This window comes from Odocoileus virginianus, chromosome 15, assembly GCF_023699985.2.
Source record: "Odocoileus virginianus isolate 20LAN1187 ecotype Illinois chromosome 15, Ovbor_1.2, whole genome shotgun sequence".
In the NCBI taxonomy this organism is placed as follows: Eukaryota; Metazoa; Chordata; class Mammalia; order Artiodactyla; family Cervidae; genus Odocoileus; species Odocoileus virginianus.
Window position 1 is genome coordinate 43735090 of NC_069688.1, and position 18993 is coordinate 43754082.

The following is an 18993-nucleotide window of genomic DNA, read 5'->3' on the forward strand; positions in this document are numbered from 1 at the left end:
CGCTGGCCCGGCCCGCGGAGCCCACCCCGCCGCCGTCCCCCGTTACCCCCCTGTCCTCAGCCAGGGTCGGCCGCGCGGGACGCGAAAGAAGGCTGGGCTCACCGGGTCCCTCCGGGCTGGACGGCGCCGGGGGCCGGTGGGGCGGGGACCCGCACCCGGGGTCCCCCTGGGCGGGCTCCCTCAGGTAATCCTCGAAGCGCACCTGACGGGCTTCGCCGCCACCCCCGAAGCCCCACAGGCGGTTGGCTGTGCCCCGCAGAAGGCGCCCGCTCTTCCCCGTGAACGTGGTCAGGTAGTCCATCCTGCCACGGGGTGCAGGAGCCCTGGAGGAGGCCGACGGTTTCTGCCGCGACGGCCGCCACTCGGTGCGCGCCCGCCCGCGCGTCCGACCCGACAGCGGGGGCGGCGGCGGCTCCTCACGCCTCCGGGGAGGCGGGGATGGGGGAGGGGACGGCCGCCGCTCGGCCCGGGGCGACCATCAGGGAACCCTGCGGCGGGGGAGTAGGATCGGAACGAAAGTTTTTGAAAAGTTTTTGCCGTTGCTTCCCAACGCCGATTCGGGGCCAAACTTAGCTTGGAAAGTAGACACATACTTTCTGGAAAAGAGGCCGCGGCGAAAAGCGGCGACCTTTTGGCAAGCCCATTGGGGCCTGTCCGCTCCCCCCCCCCGGGCCTGGCCCCAATGGAGCCGGCCCGCCCCGCCCTGCCCTGCCCGCCCCTCCCCGGCCCGACCGGACCGGACTTTCAGGCCGCTGGGGGAAAGCTCGGGAGGGCGTTTCCCGACCCGAGGGCCGAAGGGACGTCAGGGTGGCCCTGCGGAGGCTTTGCTGGTTTTTGCGCAAAGCCTGGGGCCTGGGAGGGCAGCGTCCAAAAGTTTCTGTCCGTCAAGAAGTTTCAGTGAGTTCATGTGTGTTAGGGGGAGGGGCACGAATCCACAGGAAACTTTCTGCAGTTTGAAATTTGGGGGAGGGAGGCCGATTGGGTGAGAGGAAGGAGAGGTTAGTTTTAAGGTCGTAGTTAACACAAAACAGCCCAGATTAAGATCTTCCTAAGGAAGCATTATGAGACCATCTTCGTAAAATAAAGCATCAGTCGTCACGTTCGAAGTTCACTGTGGCATTAGGAACTGATGTTAAGAGTTTGACATTCCATGACTGGTCCTGTAAGGCAAGGTAATTAGGGCTTTAATGTGCATCTTTATCCTTTAAGGAAAGAAAGCAGTGACATTTGACGGGCATTTAGTACCCAATTTGTCTCCTGTGAGAGCTGGTTATTCTCTTCCTTTTACGTCTGTTTGAAGGATCTTTAACGAAGTGGGCTTCCCAGGTGGCGCTAGTGGTAAAGAACCCGCCTGCCAATGCAGGAGACAAAAGAGAAGTAGGTCTGATCCCCTGAAAGAGGGCAGGGCAACTCACTCCAGTATTCTTGCCTGGAAAATCGCATGGACAGAGGAGTCTGCTGGGCTACACATAGTCCATAGGGTTGCAGAGTCGGACACGACTGAAGCCACTTGGGAGACGTGGCTCTTATTTTTTCCCATGCATTAAATAAAGCTTTCTTGGAATTACCAATTTATTAATGTATTTGAAGAAAGTGTTTGAATTATAAAGTGGGAGAGCTAATCATACCAAACAATGGAGTCCAGAAAACATCTTTCAGGAACTTAAGCGTTTTGCCAAAACCATTGAAGATTATCCTCCGAGCCGCACACCCCTGCCCCCTTTTCAATTATTTAACTGGTCTTTTTCTTACTGTCACCATTTTCAGCCTAATAGGTTGAACAGACCATTCCAACATCAGCATCACTTCTATGCTTGGTTAAATGGACAGAATGTCTGGGATATACCGCAGAGTGTAATTCAGTGTTTCTGAGTAAGGACCCAGGCATGTGAATATCCAGCAACCATCCATGTGTTCAGATGTGGTGCTTGGGAAAGCACTGCTCTGGACTTCCTTCTCTGTACCTCCTAGGAACGCATCTGGTAGAGCAGTAACTGGCTCCCAGTTTTTCTGAGATTTCCATTTGATAAGGAAGCACGAAGGTTAGCACTACTTCGTAAGCTTTAAAAAATTGAATTTCAGTGACAAGTCTAATCCTGATTAACTAAACTGAAATTATTTTACTTTTCTAAAATATATGTTACATCTTCACATTTGCCATTTATTTTGTGATAATCATATGCAAATCAGTGATTGAGTTTTTTATACCTGATTAAATCTGCACTTTTATCTCTAACCTTAGCAAGAACCTGTACTCTACCAGTTCAAACACTGGTTTACAAGCAGTTAACTTGTTTTGGTTTTTTTTTTTTTCCTGCTTTGGTTTCATAGAAACCTAGAGCTCCAGATAAAAACTTTGATGATTAAGTGCTTTACAAGTTTTTATTTAAACTCAGCCAAGCCCTAATGTCTCTAAAATCCATCTATTCATTTCATCAGCTTTCCTTTTTAATTCTTCACATTTGTTGTCTGAGCTGTCACTATTCTCCTGAAGTTACTAAATTCATTACTCAAACATGTTACTTGGTCTATATGACTCAAAATAATAGGCCATGAAATATAAACACTCTCACTTTTCTTCCCCTTTTCTTTGTAATCTACAGCAAGCTCATCTTCATATATTGCCTCAGAAGGAAGTCCTTGCTTTTGTCCATGCCTTTCCTTCTCTAAATTAATTCCTGACCTTAGTCTGTTATTGTCTATGACTTGCCAACCTTATTATTCCTTTGTGCTTTACTATTTTTTCTCTCTCCACTCTGGTTCCTTCCTCCTTATCCTACCTGTATCATCCACAAATATTCCTCTCATGCTTTAAAAAAAAAAACACACCAAAAAATGGCCTTCCTTATATATCATGCTTGACTCTTCCAGCAACCCTTTGCCTTATTTTTAAAATAACTTTACTGGCATATGATTTTACAAACCATATAATTCATCTGTTAAAAGTGTACACTTCACTGGTTGTTAGTATATTTAGACAGTTGTTAAGCCATCCCAGATCTAATTTTTGAATATTTCTATCATGGACACAACTTAGTGATTGAACAACAACAAAAATCACCTCCCAAAGAAGCTTCTTATCCTTTGTAGTACTCTCCAGTCTCACCACAGGCATAGACAACAACTAATCTACTTTCTGTCTCAATGGATTTGCCTTTTATAAACATTTCACATGAACTGAATCATACAATATGTGGTCTTTGGTGTTTGACTTCTTTCAATTAGCCTGTTTCTGAGGCTTATTCATGTTGTAACATGTATTAGTAAGTCATTTCTTTTTATTGCCAAATAATATAGGAATAGATATTTATCCATTTATAAGTTGATGGACATTTGGATTATTCCCACATTTTAGCTATTATGAGTAATGTTGCTGTGAACATCTATGTATAAATTTTTTTGTGGACATATATTCTCATTTCTATACCTGAGGTTGAATTGCTGGATTTTTTTTTTAATATAGTCTAAGTTTAAGGTATACAATGTGATAATTTGATAGGAGTATATGTAGTAAATATTGCAAAATGATTACCACAGTAGGGTTAATTAACATTTCCATAAACTCATATAATTACCTTCTTGGTATAGTTGCTAGGAGAACATTTAAGAGTTACTCTCTTAGCAACTCTCTTCAACTATATAATACAATATTGTTAACTACAGTCACCATGTTATATGTTAGATCGCTCACAAGCTATTCAACTTAAAATTGGAAATGTAGGGGCTTCCCTGGTGGCTCAGTGGTAAAGAAATCTGCCTGCCAATGCAGGAGACAACGGGTTCAATTCCTGGTCTGGGAAGATCCCACAGGCCTCGGAGCAACTAAGCCCCTGCACCACAATTATTGAGCCTGTGCTCTGGAGCCCGGGAGTGCACCTACTGACCCACGTGCTGCCACTACTGAAGCCCGAGTGCCCGAGAGCCTGTGCTCCGCAACAAGAGAAGCCACCACAATGAGAAGCCCACGCACTGCAACTAGAAAGTAGCCCCTGCTTGCTGCAACCAGAGAAATCCCACGCACTAATAAAGACCCAGAACAGCCAAAAAATCAGTCAATAAATAAGACTTAAAGAAAAAAAATTGGAAATGTATGCCATTTGAGCAACATCTCACCATTTCCCCCATCCTCCAGACTCTGGCAACCACTATTCTACTCTGTTTCTGTGAGTACAGTTTTTTGGGTTCTACATGTGAGATCATATAGTTCACAACCTGTCTTTGTCTGACATTTTAGCCAGCATACTGCCCTTAAGGTCCATCCATGTTATTACAAATGGCATTTCATTTTCATGGCTGATTAATATTTCTTGGTGTATCTAAACCTCATCATCTTTATCCATTCATCCAATGATGTATACTTAGGTTGTACCCAGGTCTTAGCTATTGTGAATAAAGCTGCAGTGAGCATGAGGGTGCAGATTTCTCTTTGAGACAAGGATTTCATTTCCTACGGATATATACCCAGTAGTGGGATTGATGGGTCCTACGGTAGGTCTATTTCTAATTTTTTGTGGAACCTCCATACTGTTTTCCATAGTGGCTATACCAGTGTATACACACCAACAGTGCATGAGGGTTCCCTTTTCATCACATCCTTGCTAACACTTAATCTCCTACCTTTTTAATAACAGCCATTCTGATAGGTGTGAAGTGATCTTATTGTGGTTTTGATTTGCATTTCCATGATGACTAGTGATGTTGAGGATGTTTTCGCATAACTGTTGACCATTTGTATGTCTTCTTTCCTTCTTGTCTTGTCTTCTATGTCTATTCAAATCTCTGCCCAGTTTTTAATTCAACTGTTGGTTTTCTGCTATTGAGTTTTATGAGTTCCATATATATTTTGGATATTAACCCCTTTCAGATAAGTGGTTTGCAAATAATCTTCTCCCATTTCTTAGGTTGGCTTTTTATTTGTTGATTATTTCTTTTCTGTGATGCAGTCCCTCTGGGTTTTTATCATTTTTGTTGCCTATACTTTTGGTGTCATATCCAAAAATTCACTGTCAAGATCAGTGTCAAGAAACATTTTCCCCCTGTTTTCTTTTAGGAGTTTTATGGTCTTTTAGGTCTCACATTTGAATTTTTAATTTGCTTCTAGTTAATTTTTGTATATTTTGTACAATAAATGTAGAATTTCATTCTTTTGCATGTGACTACCCAGTTTCCCCAGCAACATTTATTCTTGGCTCCACTGTCAAATATTAGTTGATGGTATATGCATGGTTTATTTTTATTTCTGGGTTCTTGATTCTGTTTCACTGGTATATGGATGTACCATCTGTGTCTGTTTCTATGCCAGTATTCCACTGTTGTGTTTTTTTTTTTAATTAGAGGATAACTGACTTACAATGTTGTGTTGGTTTCTGCCGCACAACATGAATCAGCTGTGTGTGCTTGCTCAGTCACTCAGTCCTATCCAGCTCTTTGTGACCCCCTGGACTACAGCCCACCAGGTTCCTCTTTCCATGGAATTGTCCAGGAATACTGGAGTGGGTTGCCATTTCCTACTCCAGGGGATCTTCCTGACTCAGGGATCGAACCCGTGTTTCCTGCGTCTCCCTTATCAGCAGGTGTATTCTTTACCACTGAGCCACCTTGGAAGCTATAAGTATACATATATCCCCTCCCTCTTAAATCTTCCTGCCACCCTGCACCGCCCCCCCATCCTAGCCCTCTAGGTCAAAATAGAGCAGTGAGCTGAGCACCCTGTGTGGTACCATTGCAATAAATTTGAAATCAGGAAGTGTAATGTGCATCAGTTTTGTTCCTCTTTCTCAGGTGCTTTGGGGTCTTCTGCAGCTCCACATGAATGTTAGCATTGCCTGTCCTATTTCTATGAAAAATTCCATTGGAATTTTGATAGGGATTGCACTGAATATATAGAACACTTTGGGTAGTATGGACATTTTTAACAATATTACAATCCATGAACATAGGCTACCTTTCCATTTATTTGTGTCTTATTCAACTTCTTTCATCAGTGTCTTGTAGTTTTCAAAGTAAGAGATCTTTCACCACCTTGGCTAAATTTATTCCTAAGTATTTTATTGTTTCTGATGCTATTGTGAATGGGATGATGTCCTTTTTCAAATAGTTCATTTTTAGTATATATGAATACAACTGATTTTCTCTGTTGATTCGTATCCTACAACTTTATGAAATCTGTTTGTTACTTCTAGCAGTACTTTTATTGGAGTCGTTTTAAGATTTTCTGTATACAATATCATATCATCTGTAACTTTACTTCTTCCTTTCCAATTTGGCTGCTTTTTATTTCTTTGTCTTGCCTCAGTGCTCTGGCTGAAACTGCCAGTACTATGTGGTTGAATAAGAGTGGTGACAGTGGGCATCCTTGTTTTCTTCCTGATCTTAGAGGAAAAGCTTTCAACCTTTCATCACTGAGTGTGATTTTAGCTGTGTCTTATCATATATATACCCCTTATTTTAAGGTATGTTCCTTCTATACCCAATTTATTGGGAGTTTTTGTCACAGAAGGATATTGAGTTTTGTCAAATGCTTTTTCTGCATCTATTGAGATGATCATATGAGTTTTATCCTTCAGTGTACTGATGTAGTGTATAAGATTTATTGAGTTGCATATTTTGAAACATTTTTCCATTTTAGGAATAAGTCCCACTTGATTGTGGTGTATGATTCTTTTAAAGTGCTGCTGAATTCTGTTTACTAGTATTTTTTGTTAAAAAATTTTACATCTATATTCATCAGCAATATTGTCCTGTAGTTTTCTTTTCTTGTAGAGTCCTTATCTGGCTTTGGTATTAGGGTAATGCTGGCCTCATAAAGTGAATTTAAGAGAATTCCATCCTCTTCAATTTTCTTGGAAGAGCTTGAGAAGGACTGATGTTAATGTTTCTTTAAATGTTTGGTAGAATTCACCAGTGAAATCATCTGGTCCTGGACCTTTCTTTTGGGGGATGTTTTTTATTACGGGTCCAAACCTCTTCTATTATTTCTCTCTTAAGATTTTCTATTACATTATGATTATTTTAGGTTAAAGTTTTCTAGACATTTACCTGTTTTTCCTAAGTTATCTGATTCGTTGGTATGTAAAATTTTTCATAGTAGTCTCTTACAAACTTTTATATTTGTATGTTATTAGTTGTTTTACTTTAGACTATATTAGAAATAATTTCCCTATCTCTGCTTTGTATTTTTTTGTAGGTATTAGAAAAATGTGAAAAAGAAGCCGACTATGGCCATCGACCCTACTCCCTACCCTGGGCCTCCGGTGGGTGCTGAGTAGGCTCTACAACCAACACAGGCACAAAAAGCGTTTAATGAATGAAGTCAACAAAGACTGGTTAGAAGCCACCCTGTGCCTACTCTCCTGGTTTTCTGGGAGTTAAGGAAGGAAAGAGTGGAGAGAAGATTCTTAAGACACACAAAGAAATGTACAACAGCTTTGTTAAGACTCTCAAATTGAGCTGGTCCTACCACATACTGCATGATACATAAATGCATGCATTTATATTTGCTCATTAAACCCTACACGTTGTGTGACATGAGATCTCTCAGTTTTTAGTTTCTCCCTTCTTTAATCATCTCCAACACTGCAGCTGGGTAATCTCAATCTATAGATCTAACTGTTGCCTTTCCTCTAATTTAAAAAACTACAAAAAACCCCCACAAAAAACTCCTGTTCACAGCAGGAGCATCCTGCTGATAATGAGAATCAGCTGTGGAACATTTTTTAAAAATTCAAATTTCCCAACAATACCCCAGAGAACCTGATTCCAGGATTGTAGGGTGGGTCTCAGGAACCTCATTTTTTTATTATGAGCCATGTTTGAGATCTGCTCCTTATATTATAGTTCTTTCAAGTGTTTTGCATATTTAGTTCATGCAAATCACACATTTACTTCTGAACTAGGACCACAAGATTAGTTTTGACAAACACTGAGCCACTGAGCAGAAGTGACATGCTTTATACTCACATGTGTAAAGAAACAGCCTCTATTTAAAGGACTCAATTTTCTACACTCCACATGCCTCTGCCTCTGCCTCAGCAACCAAGGATACTACCTGCTTCAGATGGCATGTGGTGAGATGGTGGCACCATCTCCAACAACCTGGATCGAGTAAACTCTGTGGATCAGTCCCTCGCCCAATCTTCAGTCTGAATTGGACATGCAATATGAGTGAAAAATAAATCAAGAAATAAACACTGTTACAGTAAGCCACTGAAGTTTAGGGATTCATTTGGCACCATAGTATAAGCTTAGCCAAATTGACTGATACAAGGGTTTGTAAATGCTTAATTTACACTGATTTTTATCATGCCTTCCAAGGTAATATACAAAAGACTACCTGATTTACTTTATGAAGTTCACGTATCTGTTTTTCAGGCCTTTCTTGGCATTTTTATATTCTGACAAGTATTCTCGGGTTCCAAGATTATGTATTAATTTACCATTTAAATAATGTATATGAATAAGGACTTTCTTGACACTTTGCAACCAAAAGCAAGCAAACAAACCAAGCACAATGAGTAGAATGGTGAGGTATGTGTGTGCCAAGTCATGTCTGCCTCTGTGCAATCCCATGGACTGCAGCCCTCCAGGCTCCTCTGTCCATGGGATTATCTAGGCAAAATAATCCACTGGAGTGGATTGCCATGCCCTCCTCCAGGGCCTCTTCTGAACCTAGGGATCGAACCCACGTATCTTATGCCTCCTGCACTGACAAGCCAGTTCTTTACCACTAGCGCCACCTGGGAAGCCCGAATGGTGAGGTAGTGATGCTAAAAAGAACCTATCAATCATCCATCACTCCCAATTTAAAACTTTAGTTTCAAAAAAAAAAAAAAAAACAAACTTCAGTTTCATCCGTATCAGCCTAATTCTCTCAATAAATGTTTTTATGATCAGAAAATACTATAAATTTGAACTTGTAAACCACATGTATGATCATGTGTGTATGTGCTTAGTTGCTCAGTTGTGTCCAACTCTTGGTGACCCCATGGACTGCAGCCCTCAGGCTCCTCTGTCCATGGGGATTTTTCAGGCTAGAATATTGGAGTGGGTTGCCATTTCCTTCTCCAGGGGATCTTCCCAACCCAGGGATCGAACCCAGTTCTCCCACATTGCAGGCAGATTCTTTCCTGTCTGAACCACCAGAGAAGCCCATGTATGATCATAACATGCCATTTTTTATATATCGGTTTTAGGTAAAACTATATTTTAAAAAGTTTGAAAGTTTTGCTTTTAGAGCTATAAAGAGTAAGTCTCAATTCTCTTTCACATGCTGCCCTGAATTTAGTAATAGCAACCTTGTCAGACTTGAGAGAGACCTTGGTGTTAATCTAGTTTCACCTCTTATCTTCATTGATTTGTTAGTTAAGGCCCAGAGAAGTTAAGTGAGTCTCTCAAGGTCACATACTTGGGTAAGAACAGAGCCAGAAAAACTCAGGGCTTTCCTACAGTGAGAGCTGCCACATGAAGTTCTCCTTCTCTGACCTGAGCAATTAATTGTGACTCTCAATTCACTCAAACTTTCCCATAAACTGTTTTCCAATGTGAAAACTAGATTAAACTATTTACTTTTGAGATGCAGATTTCTTATCTATAAAATAAGAACAAATAATACCTTGTAGTTCTATTTTGACTAGAAAGACTATCATACTGTTCAGACCCATACTCTTGGACCCACTGTCCCCTGACCTTAAGTAAACAAACTAAAATTTATTGTCTTCAGAGTTCAGTCTATATACTTCTAGATCAGGGTTCAGCAAAGTATGGCTTGTGGATCAAATAAAGCCTGATACCTATTTTTATCAGTGCAGTTTTATTGGAACACAACCACACCAGTTCATGTAATGTATTGTCCATAGCTGCTTTTATGTTACAACAGCAGAGATGACTAGTTGTGACCGAGACCTTATGACCCAAAAGCCCCCGGATGTATTCCCATGCTGTTTTTGGAAAACTTCTGCTCACCTATGTTCTAGGTTGCTGAGATCATTTTGAAACTACTCTTGATTATTTCACTGAAATATCATTCCATTATCTCTTTCCCTGAGCCAACTACAAATTTATCTCTATTGAAGTTGTTCACAAAAATATTTGGGACTTGGGCAGGCGAAGTCCCAAGGCACAAACACAAGAGAATGACTTCATGGTTGACAGTCATTACCACTCACTGGACACACTCATCTGAAGAGTATGAATACACTACCTGAGGCCATCACCCAGTTTTCATTTGTCAGCTATGTCATGTAACTGTTAAATGCTTTTCTAATTAGAAGATGAGGTACAGACTCCAAGTGATCACTGTTTTTCCCTTCCCAATGGGCTTCAAACAACCTTTGTGGTTTCTGTATCCTTCAACTCCACTTTAGCCCCATCTTTTGAAATCTGAATTCTTCATCTGATTATACTTTTCTGGCAGATCTCCTACTACTCAGATAGAGACTGGTTATCTGTCAACAAATATGATTATTCTTCAGAGCTTCCTTTTTGATCTTGGTGCCAAGTGACTGAGTTCTAGCCAATGCAAGGACTGCAAAAGTGATGAGTGCTTCTTCCAGGCCTGGCCCACAAGGGCATCCCACTGATGACCCTCGTGGTCCTTTCCTTTCACAGCCTGGAAGCAGATGAACACAAAGACCCGAGAAGCCATTTGTTAAAGAAGATCATGAGAGAGAAACCATGAGATGGAAGGAAGCTGGATCCCTGAATCTTAGAGGGGAGCCACCCACCACTGAGGAACATCAGTTTCAGACTTGAACAAGAAATAAATTTGTATTTAAGCCACTATCTATGTTTTGAGGTTTGTTTGTTATAAAAGGGAGGGTAATTTTCATAAGTTCTCTATCATTCTCATCATATTACTACCAAAGGCTCTATGACCGCATATCCAAATATCCTCATAATCCAGTTTTCTGGACAAAGAGGTTACAAGTCATGCAAAGTTGATGTAAGAGGTCTTTCACTATATCCTCACCTACCTTTGCCTAAATTTCCACATCACAGTTTTTGTTGTGTATTTTCTAGTAGTTCGTTCATTAAAAAAAAAAAAATAATGCCCAGAGGTTTGTGAACTGATTCAATCATCGAACAGATGTGGTGCCCTCACTAGGCACCAAGGAAGTGCTAAACCAGACAGATGAACTTCTGCTTCTAGTAATTCCTGATTGGTATTCTTAAAGAACTCAGTAAACACTGCCAAAACACAGTTTCCTCAGCTATCACACTGGGATAGCAAAGGTGACCTAGTGTCTAATGAAAACAATGTAAGTTCATGACATTTGACACAGGCCTGACATATGATCGGTGCTCTGTTGGGAAGGAAGAAAACTTTCCTCTACCCTTCTAGGTTCCCCTGTCTAGACTAAGAATTAAATTATTGACGTATAGCTCATTCATTCTTCTCTCTCTCTCTCTCTTTTTTTTTTTTTGCAGGGTTGGGGGGAGGAGGGCTGCATGTGGGATCCCAGTTCCCCAACCAGTTTTCAAACCTGTGCCCCCTGCATTGGGAGCACAGAGTCTTAACCACTGGACTGCCAGGGAAGTCTTGCACATTCATTCTTAATTGAGAAAAGCAAAGCAAAATAGGCACAGTTGTTCTGTCTGTTAATAGTTCAGCAATGTACATCTTCCTCAAGAAGACAGCCTCACACTTCCTTCTTATTTTCCTTTATTTTAGGACTTCTCTTTTCATAGAATGATGCTAGTTGGCTGGTTCCTTTAGTGTTTTGGAAACCTCACTCTGGGTTTTAACCTTTCTGACACTCTTCACAGTTTTGGGCCACCCTTTTTTTCTTGGTTAAGATACCCTTCCTACTCATCTCTTTCAGGATCTAAGTTGAGAGAACATGGTAAGTCACTGAGTTCTCCCCATTTTGCTTTCTCAATAAGATTAGTCATGACTTTGATTTTTTGGAATGCTACCATCTTTCCTCTCTTTAGTTCTAATCTTTGATATTTAATTAAAATGTCTTATTTATTATCTGTCTGGTCAGGGAAGTTCCACATGCTGTATGTTGTGGCCAAAAAAAATTTATCTATTTGCTGTTGCTATTGTTGGGTTTCCCCAGAGGCTCAGGTGATAAAGAATCCACCTGCCAATGCAGGAGGCTGGGGTTTGATCCTGGGTTGGGGAGATGCCCTGGAGAAGGAAATGGCAACCCACTCCAATATTCTTGCTTGAAGAATTCCATGGATGGAGGAGCCTGATGGGTTCCTGATGAGTCCAGGGGGTTGCAAAGAGACGTGACTGAGAAACTTTCAGTCTTCCTAGTGGAATTCAACAAGGACAGGGACTCCCTTCACTGCTTAGAACAAGGCCCAGCACATAGTAGGCACTCAGGTGTTCTATCTGTTGAATGAATGGATGAGTGAAATCATGTTCATCTTTTCTCTAAATGTGATCTCAACTCACTCTTCTATAACTCAAGAAACAGATGTAATTAAGTCCAGCTTATTCCTTCTCTTCATTATTAAGGAACCAACTATCCAACTCCATTCTCTCAAATTGCGGTTCTCAGACTTGGCTATACATTTGAGGGCTCCGGCGGTTCTTCGGAAATTCCAGTGCTCAGGCCACACACTCCAGATCAGTGACACCCAAATCTCTTAGAGATGGGATACAGACCTTAGGAGGGGCACTTGCTAGGTAACTGCAGTGTGTAGCCAAGATTAAGAATCACTGCTGGGCTCCTGTTGTTTCTGTAATACAGTCTTCTTTCCTATTAGTGAAAACTAAGTCGAGAAACCAGTAATGATTATGACATCATCTTGTGAGGGATCCTGAGGTAATAATGAATATTTATTAATTGCTTACTGTGCTAGGCATCGTACTAAGGATTTTTCTGATATTATTGCCTTTGATCTCAAGTCCTCCCTGAGAGGAAAGATAATTAGCCCCACTTTGTAAACAAGGTTACTGGTAACCTCAGGGAGATAAAACAAAGTTCTCTCTTTCATGGGTGAATGCACTCCCGGTAGTGTTACTAGATAAAATACAGGTTATTGTTTAGTCACTAAGTTGTGACTGACTCTTTCGAGACCCCACGGACTGACTGCAGCCCACCAGGTTCCTCTGTCCACGGGATTTCCCAGGCAAGAATACCAGAGTGGGTTGCCATTCCCTTCTCCAGAGGATCTTACCGGCCCAGGGATCAAGCCCATGTGTCCTGCACTGGCAGGTGGATTCTTAACTGCTGAGCCACCAGGAAAGCCCTCAAATACAGGACTCCCAGTTAAATTTGAATTTCAGATAAAGTACACATAATTTTTTAATAAAACTCTATACCAAATTTTTCATGGGACATACTCATACCCAAAAGTCATTTGCCGTTCATCAGAAATTCAAATTTACCTGGGTGTCCTTAAATCTGGTGACCCCACCCCCAGGGAACATTTAGCTATGTTTGGAGATATTTTTGGTTGTCAAATGGAGGGTGTGTTCCTGGCATATAAGTAGGTTGAGGCCAAGGATGCTGCTTACAGTGTTCAGGACAGCTCCCACAAAAAAGAGTCATCCAGCTTTAAATGCCAACAGTGCCCAGGTGGAGAAACCAATCTAATAGATGGTAGGAAAGATAATTGCATTATGCCTCTGGCAACTTTTATAGTTTGTCCTCAGACAGCCTTATTTCATCCTCTGCCTAGCTAAGTTTAAGGTTCTTTTATATTTGCATTTTAGTATGTTGTGCCTAGGGATAGCATGCTTCTATGGATCCTGATACCTCTTCAGGATCAGGCTATGGCCACTTGCTGCAATATCTTTCTGTGCTTTCTCTTTCAGCCCCACATTTTTACTTACTGTTTCAAAATCTATGTGGTCCCAACTAAGATGCCTACTTGCTGAAGTCCTCTTTGCACCAATTTGACTTAGCTGCAGTTAGCATAGAGAAATCTGAGACTGAAAGAAAGGTGTGATAAAAAAAAAACCCAGATGGCAAAGGGACAAGACAGAGGCATGCAAAACAGTTTATTGCTAACAGAAAGATACTTCGGTAGAAAACAAATTTGTATGTTGTGAACACCATTAGCATGAATGGCAAGTATTTGATAACTTCTAAAGAAAAGACTCTGATGCTGGGAAAGATTAAAGCAGGAGGAGAAAGGGGACAACAGAGGACAAAATGGTTGGATGGCATCACCGACTCAATGGACATGAGTTTGAGCAAGCTCTGGAGATGATTAAGGACAGGGAAGTCTGGCATGCTGCAGTCCATGGGGTTGAAGAGTCAGACACAACTGAGCGACTGAACAATGACAAAGGTATGCTATCTACAGGTGTTTTTTTCAAAACTTCAGCAAAAGAACACTGAAATGAATTTCCCTCAGTGATTTTATTGAACATGCATTTATGAAATTGTCATGAAAAAAATCTAAGTCAATTTATAGTATGCATACATTCTAATTTGATTTTGGAATCTTAAAAAGCATGCTTGGTATTCTTTCAAGCACCGTGGCCAAACATAGGTTGTATTTGGTACAAAGTTTTAACTATTTCTTAAACATTTAACCATGTGCCAGAATTTGAATTTCAAAAGATTTGTCTTTTTCAGGTGTAGGTTTAACACACTCACTTTATGGTGTTTCTAAAAATTGATTTGCAAGGTAACAGATGTCAAATTAATGCCACCAAAGGTTAGACTTTGAATTGCTTTCCAAAGTAAAAATCACTTGCTATTCAGACTTTTAAAAGTCTGAATACACACACACTTATTTTTATTATTTCTAAATAGAGGACTACTATGTTTTAAAATCATCACATTCACTTTATTTCTCCAAAAAAGAAGAGACCATGAGTTTTGGATAATATAAAGAATTCTATCCAAAGGTTCTCTTATCCTAAGGTCTTGATAAGGATTATCTGCATTAGCTAAAAATAATAATAATTATCATAATAGTCTAATATACATATGCAGTTAGTTGAAATACACATACACACATATATACAATGAAGTAGAATTGGTTCTTAATAAACATGAATTCTTTCTACTGCTCAAAATTTAATATTGAATGTTTATAAGATATGTGCTTGGTGTTTCTGGACACACTTTATGTGTCTGTCTCTGAAACTATTAGTTGACTGTCTATGTTAATTTGACTTTACTACTCCACTCTCCTCTGGTTCATTTCATAAATATCCTAAAGAGTTACATAAATTCTCCAATAGAAGGCATCAACTGACAGTTTATACACCAGAACTCTTTGAACTCCTTGCCCCCAAATCCTCATCTTATTCTATCAATTCTAAACTATCATGCTAAAAAATAAAAAAAATTAAAAAATAATAAACTATCATGCTAAGATCCTTACCCAGTCCTAACCAAGTTGCTACATGGAAAGACCTGCTTTAAATTTGAAAATCTCAAAAATCTCAACTATTATTCCCCTAGTCTTCTCCCCCACCCCAACACAAGGCACTTCAAAGGCTCTGTTGAGTCTCTCTACCACAATAAACTCAGCTTTGGCTTACAAAAAGGTAGTTTTAGGGATATTTCAGGGAGCCAACTTTTGACACTAGATTATGAATCCCTAAAGGGCTTCCCAGGTAACGCTAGTGGTAAAGAAACCGCCTGCCAATGTTTAGACATAAGAGATGTGGATTCAATCCCTGGGTCAGGAAAATCCCCTGGAGGAGCCAATGGCAACCCATTCCAGCATTCTTGCCTGCAGAATCTCATGGATAGAGCAGCCTGGAGGGCTACAGTCCATAGGCTCGCAAAGAGTTGGACATGACTGAAGTGACTTAGCACACACATGAATTTCTAAAAGGTTGCGTCTAATGTCTCACTAATCTTATCTGCAGTTTTTTTACAGGGTTCCTCTGGGCAGGTGGTATCAAAATTTTATCTTTAGATCAGCAGCAGCAGCAGCATCTAGGATCTTGTAAGAAATAAAAATTCTCAGGCTTAACCTCAGCTCCATCCGAGGATGGGTGGAACCCAGCAATCTCTTTTAACTAGCTCTCCAGGGGATCCTGATGTACTCTTAAGTTGCAGAACTATTGTAGATCATAGCAGGTGGTCAATACACAAGAATGTGATGAGTGTCAAGTACGGTAATTCCCAGTTAAATTAGATAAAGTTACAATATCACTTTTTGGAGGAAGTGACAACGGGGACTTGAAGGATTGGTAAAAATAGTAGAATGTAAACTGTGGCTGAATAAAGTAGAGTTTAAGGGTACTGGGCCAGAGAACAGAAAATGGAAAGAGGCTGAAGCTAAATTGTGAACATTTAAGGAATGTGGACCTCTTTGTGATTATAGTTGAGGGTCACTGATAGTCACAATGCACTTAGCGATACAGTATGTTACGGGGAAAATAATTCTGTGCTTCAGTGGAAAGCTATGCAGTGTCTAGAGTATACTCTTCTGGATTATCTGATTTTGATTCTATGGAAGCAAATTTACAACTCTGTAAAGTGGAAAGCTGATAGCTGTGCAAAATTATTCTTGTCTATAAACAAAGACATTCTTGTTTTGCAAGTTCTGTCCAAGAGACTTTGAATTGACTTCTTCAGCAACAGTGGAAGAGTGTGTCCCCATCTGCACACGCACTCCAATAAGTCATTTTTATGTCTATTTGGATCCTCCTTTAAGTTGGTTGTAACATCTTTTTGTAACATCTTATTGCTTCCTTAATTAAAGAGTTAAATGAAGTATTTAACATGTTCATTTTTATATCGGTTTCGATGTTACCTTTTTGAGGGGGAAATTATCCTTAAATAGTACTCTCTGCCTGGAGGAGGGCATGGCAACCTACTCCAGTATCCTTGCCTAGAGGAATCCCCATGGACAGAAAAGCCTGGTGAGCTACAGTCTATGGGGTCGCAAAGAGTCAGACACACAACTGACTGACTAAGCACAGCAGCACAGTACTCTCTGACCACCTTCTTTCTTTTTTTTTTTTTTAATATGATGATATTCTTTTAAAATAGCAAAAGGATATACAATAGTCATTAATTGTATATTAATTTGGGGACTATGAAACTTTGCATCATGCTTCCTATAAAACTCATCTCCAGTAATAAAGGTATTTTAGAGCTTTTGAAATATTGTTGTATTTTATGATAATAATTTTAACAGTAGGAAAAACTCTTAGGAAAAACAACAAGTCCTTCTAATTATAATTCTCCAGGAAAAGATGATAATATTGTGCTATGTTGTGGCAAAACAAACAAGCTAAGGAGTGGAAGAAGTTTGCAGGCAAATCTCAATTATTAGAGAAATGCAAATCAAAACTATAATGAGGTATCACCTCACTCTCATCAGAATGCCCATCATCAAAAAGTCCACAAATAATAAATGCTGGTGAGGGTGTGAGAATATGGAACCCTCCTACACTGTTGCTGGAAATGTAAATTGGTGCAGCCACTATGGAAAATAGTGTGGAGGTTCCTCAAAAAACTAAAAATAGAGCTGTCATATGATCCAGCAATCCTACTCCTGGGCATATATCCATAAAAGGTGAAAACTCTTAATTGCAAAAATACACGCACCCCAATGTCCATAGCGGCACTATTTACAGTAGCCAAGATATAGAAGAAACATAAATATACATCCACTGATGAATGGGTAAAGATGTGGTATATACACAATATATTGTGTATATTTGCAGGAACATGGATGGACCTAGAGATTATGATACTAAGTGAAGTAAGCCTGAAAGAGAAGGACAAACACCATATTATTACTTAGGTGTAGAATCTAGAATATGACACAAATGGGTTTATTTACAAAACAAAAACAGACTCACAGACATAGAAAACAAGCTTATGCTTACCAAAGGGAAAGGGAGGGGCTAAATTACGAGCTTGGGATTGGGAGATAAAAACTCTTCTATTTAAAATAGATAGACAATAAGGTCCTACTGTTCCCTATCACAGGAAACTATACAATATCTTGTAATAAACAGTAATGGAAAAAATATGAAAAAGAATATATATCTCTCTATATATTACTATATAGATAGAAATATATCTGAATCACTTTGATCCACACCAGAACTAACACAACACGAAGTCAGTAATACTTCAATAAAAAAAGAGAAAAGCTCATAATTTAACTAACAAGTTTTTGAGGGCTAATGAGCAATACAGAAAATTTCATGAGAAGCTGTTTTCATGGAAAGAACAGAGAAAGAAAGGCTAGGTGGCTGGCCATCTACCAGAAAGAATAGGAAGAGGGAGAAAAAAAGATCTTAAGTCAAGATAAAAAACCACAGACATCTAACAAAGCAGCTTTTTATAAATAAGGAGTCTCTCGGGGCACAACCTAAATTACAGAAGTATAAGGAGGAGCACCTGAGTGTCAGTCATTCTCTGATTCAGAGTCAGCACCCAGATTCCCTTCACTGTCCCATTATTCATTTATTCCTCCAAATACATATTCATCAGAGGAAAACCTTAGATCTTTTAAGTTATTCCATCAAATCCAAGCCAATAGACCAAATACAGTGACACTCTGGGAAAACTACTTGTGGTTCAAATGGGAAGGTTTCTGGAAGCACCTTGCTCACTCATCCTCTGACTCACCCTATAAACACAAGGCATCCACTGAACCAGTCAGGCATCGGTTGTTCATCTATAAACAGTATAAAGTCTGCATCTGGGGATGTTGGCAGAGTTCATTAGTTAGTCTTTGAGAACCACTCTTCGGTGTCCACAGGAAGGAGCCAGAAATATAAAACATATTGCCACAAATACTGCCGTTTAATAAGCTGCAAAAGTACTTGGCTTCTCTTTTTAATAGCTTATGGAATTCTCTTTTACCCCCTTTTCCAGAAACAAAAAAATGATATGCTTTTCAGTGGTTAAATACATGAAGGGTTTATATGATGTTGAAAGGAATGCCTTTCTATATGACAAATACATACCAGCTTAAAGGGTTTCCTATTGATCACATAACATCAAAGGACCTTAGTCTGCACTTACAAGCATAGACTCTCAACAGAATGAGATCAGTACAGGACTCTATTAAAATGCCTGATTTGGATGACTATGTAGCTCA

The 18993-nt window shown here is 39.9% G+C and overlaps 1 protein-coding gene and 1 long non-coding RNA gene across 7 annotated transcripts in view; one reads left to right on the forward strand and one right to left on the reverse strand.

The window, feature by feature from the left end:
• The window catches only part of OXR1 (oxidation resistance 1), a 485242-nt gene that overhangs the window by 87061 nt on the left and 379188 nt on the right, over positions 1-18993 (reverse strand). Inside the window, exon 1 of one of the 6 annotated variants that reach the window (XM_020879428.2) lies at positions 103-382. The exons of 4 other annotated variants lie outside the window; for them this stretch is intronic. In XM_020879428.2, coding sequence (XP_020735087.2) covers positions 103-301 — 199 coding nt within the window. In that variant the 5' untranslated portion in view covers positions 302-382. Of the gene's footprint in view, positions 1-102; positions 383-18993 lie in introns of those variants that run through there. One more of the 6 variants, XM_020879450.2, reaches the window with a different exon arrangement.
• On the forward strand, positions 100-7530 carry LOC110128643 (uncharacterized). The gene is made up of 2 exons (XR_002311249.2): positions 100-184; positions 7187-7530. It is a non-coding gene; the product is annotated as an uncharacterized lncRNA (long non-coding RNA).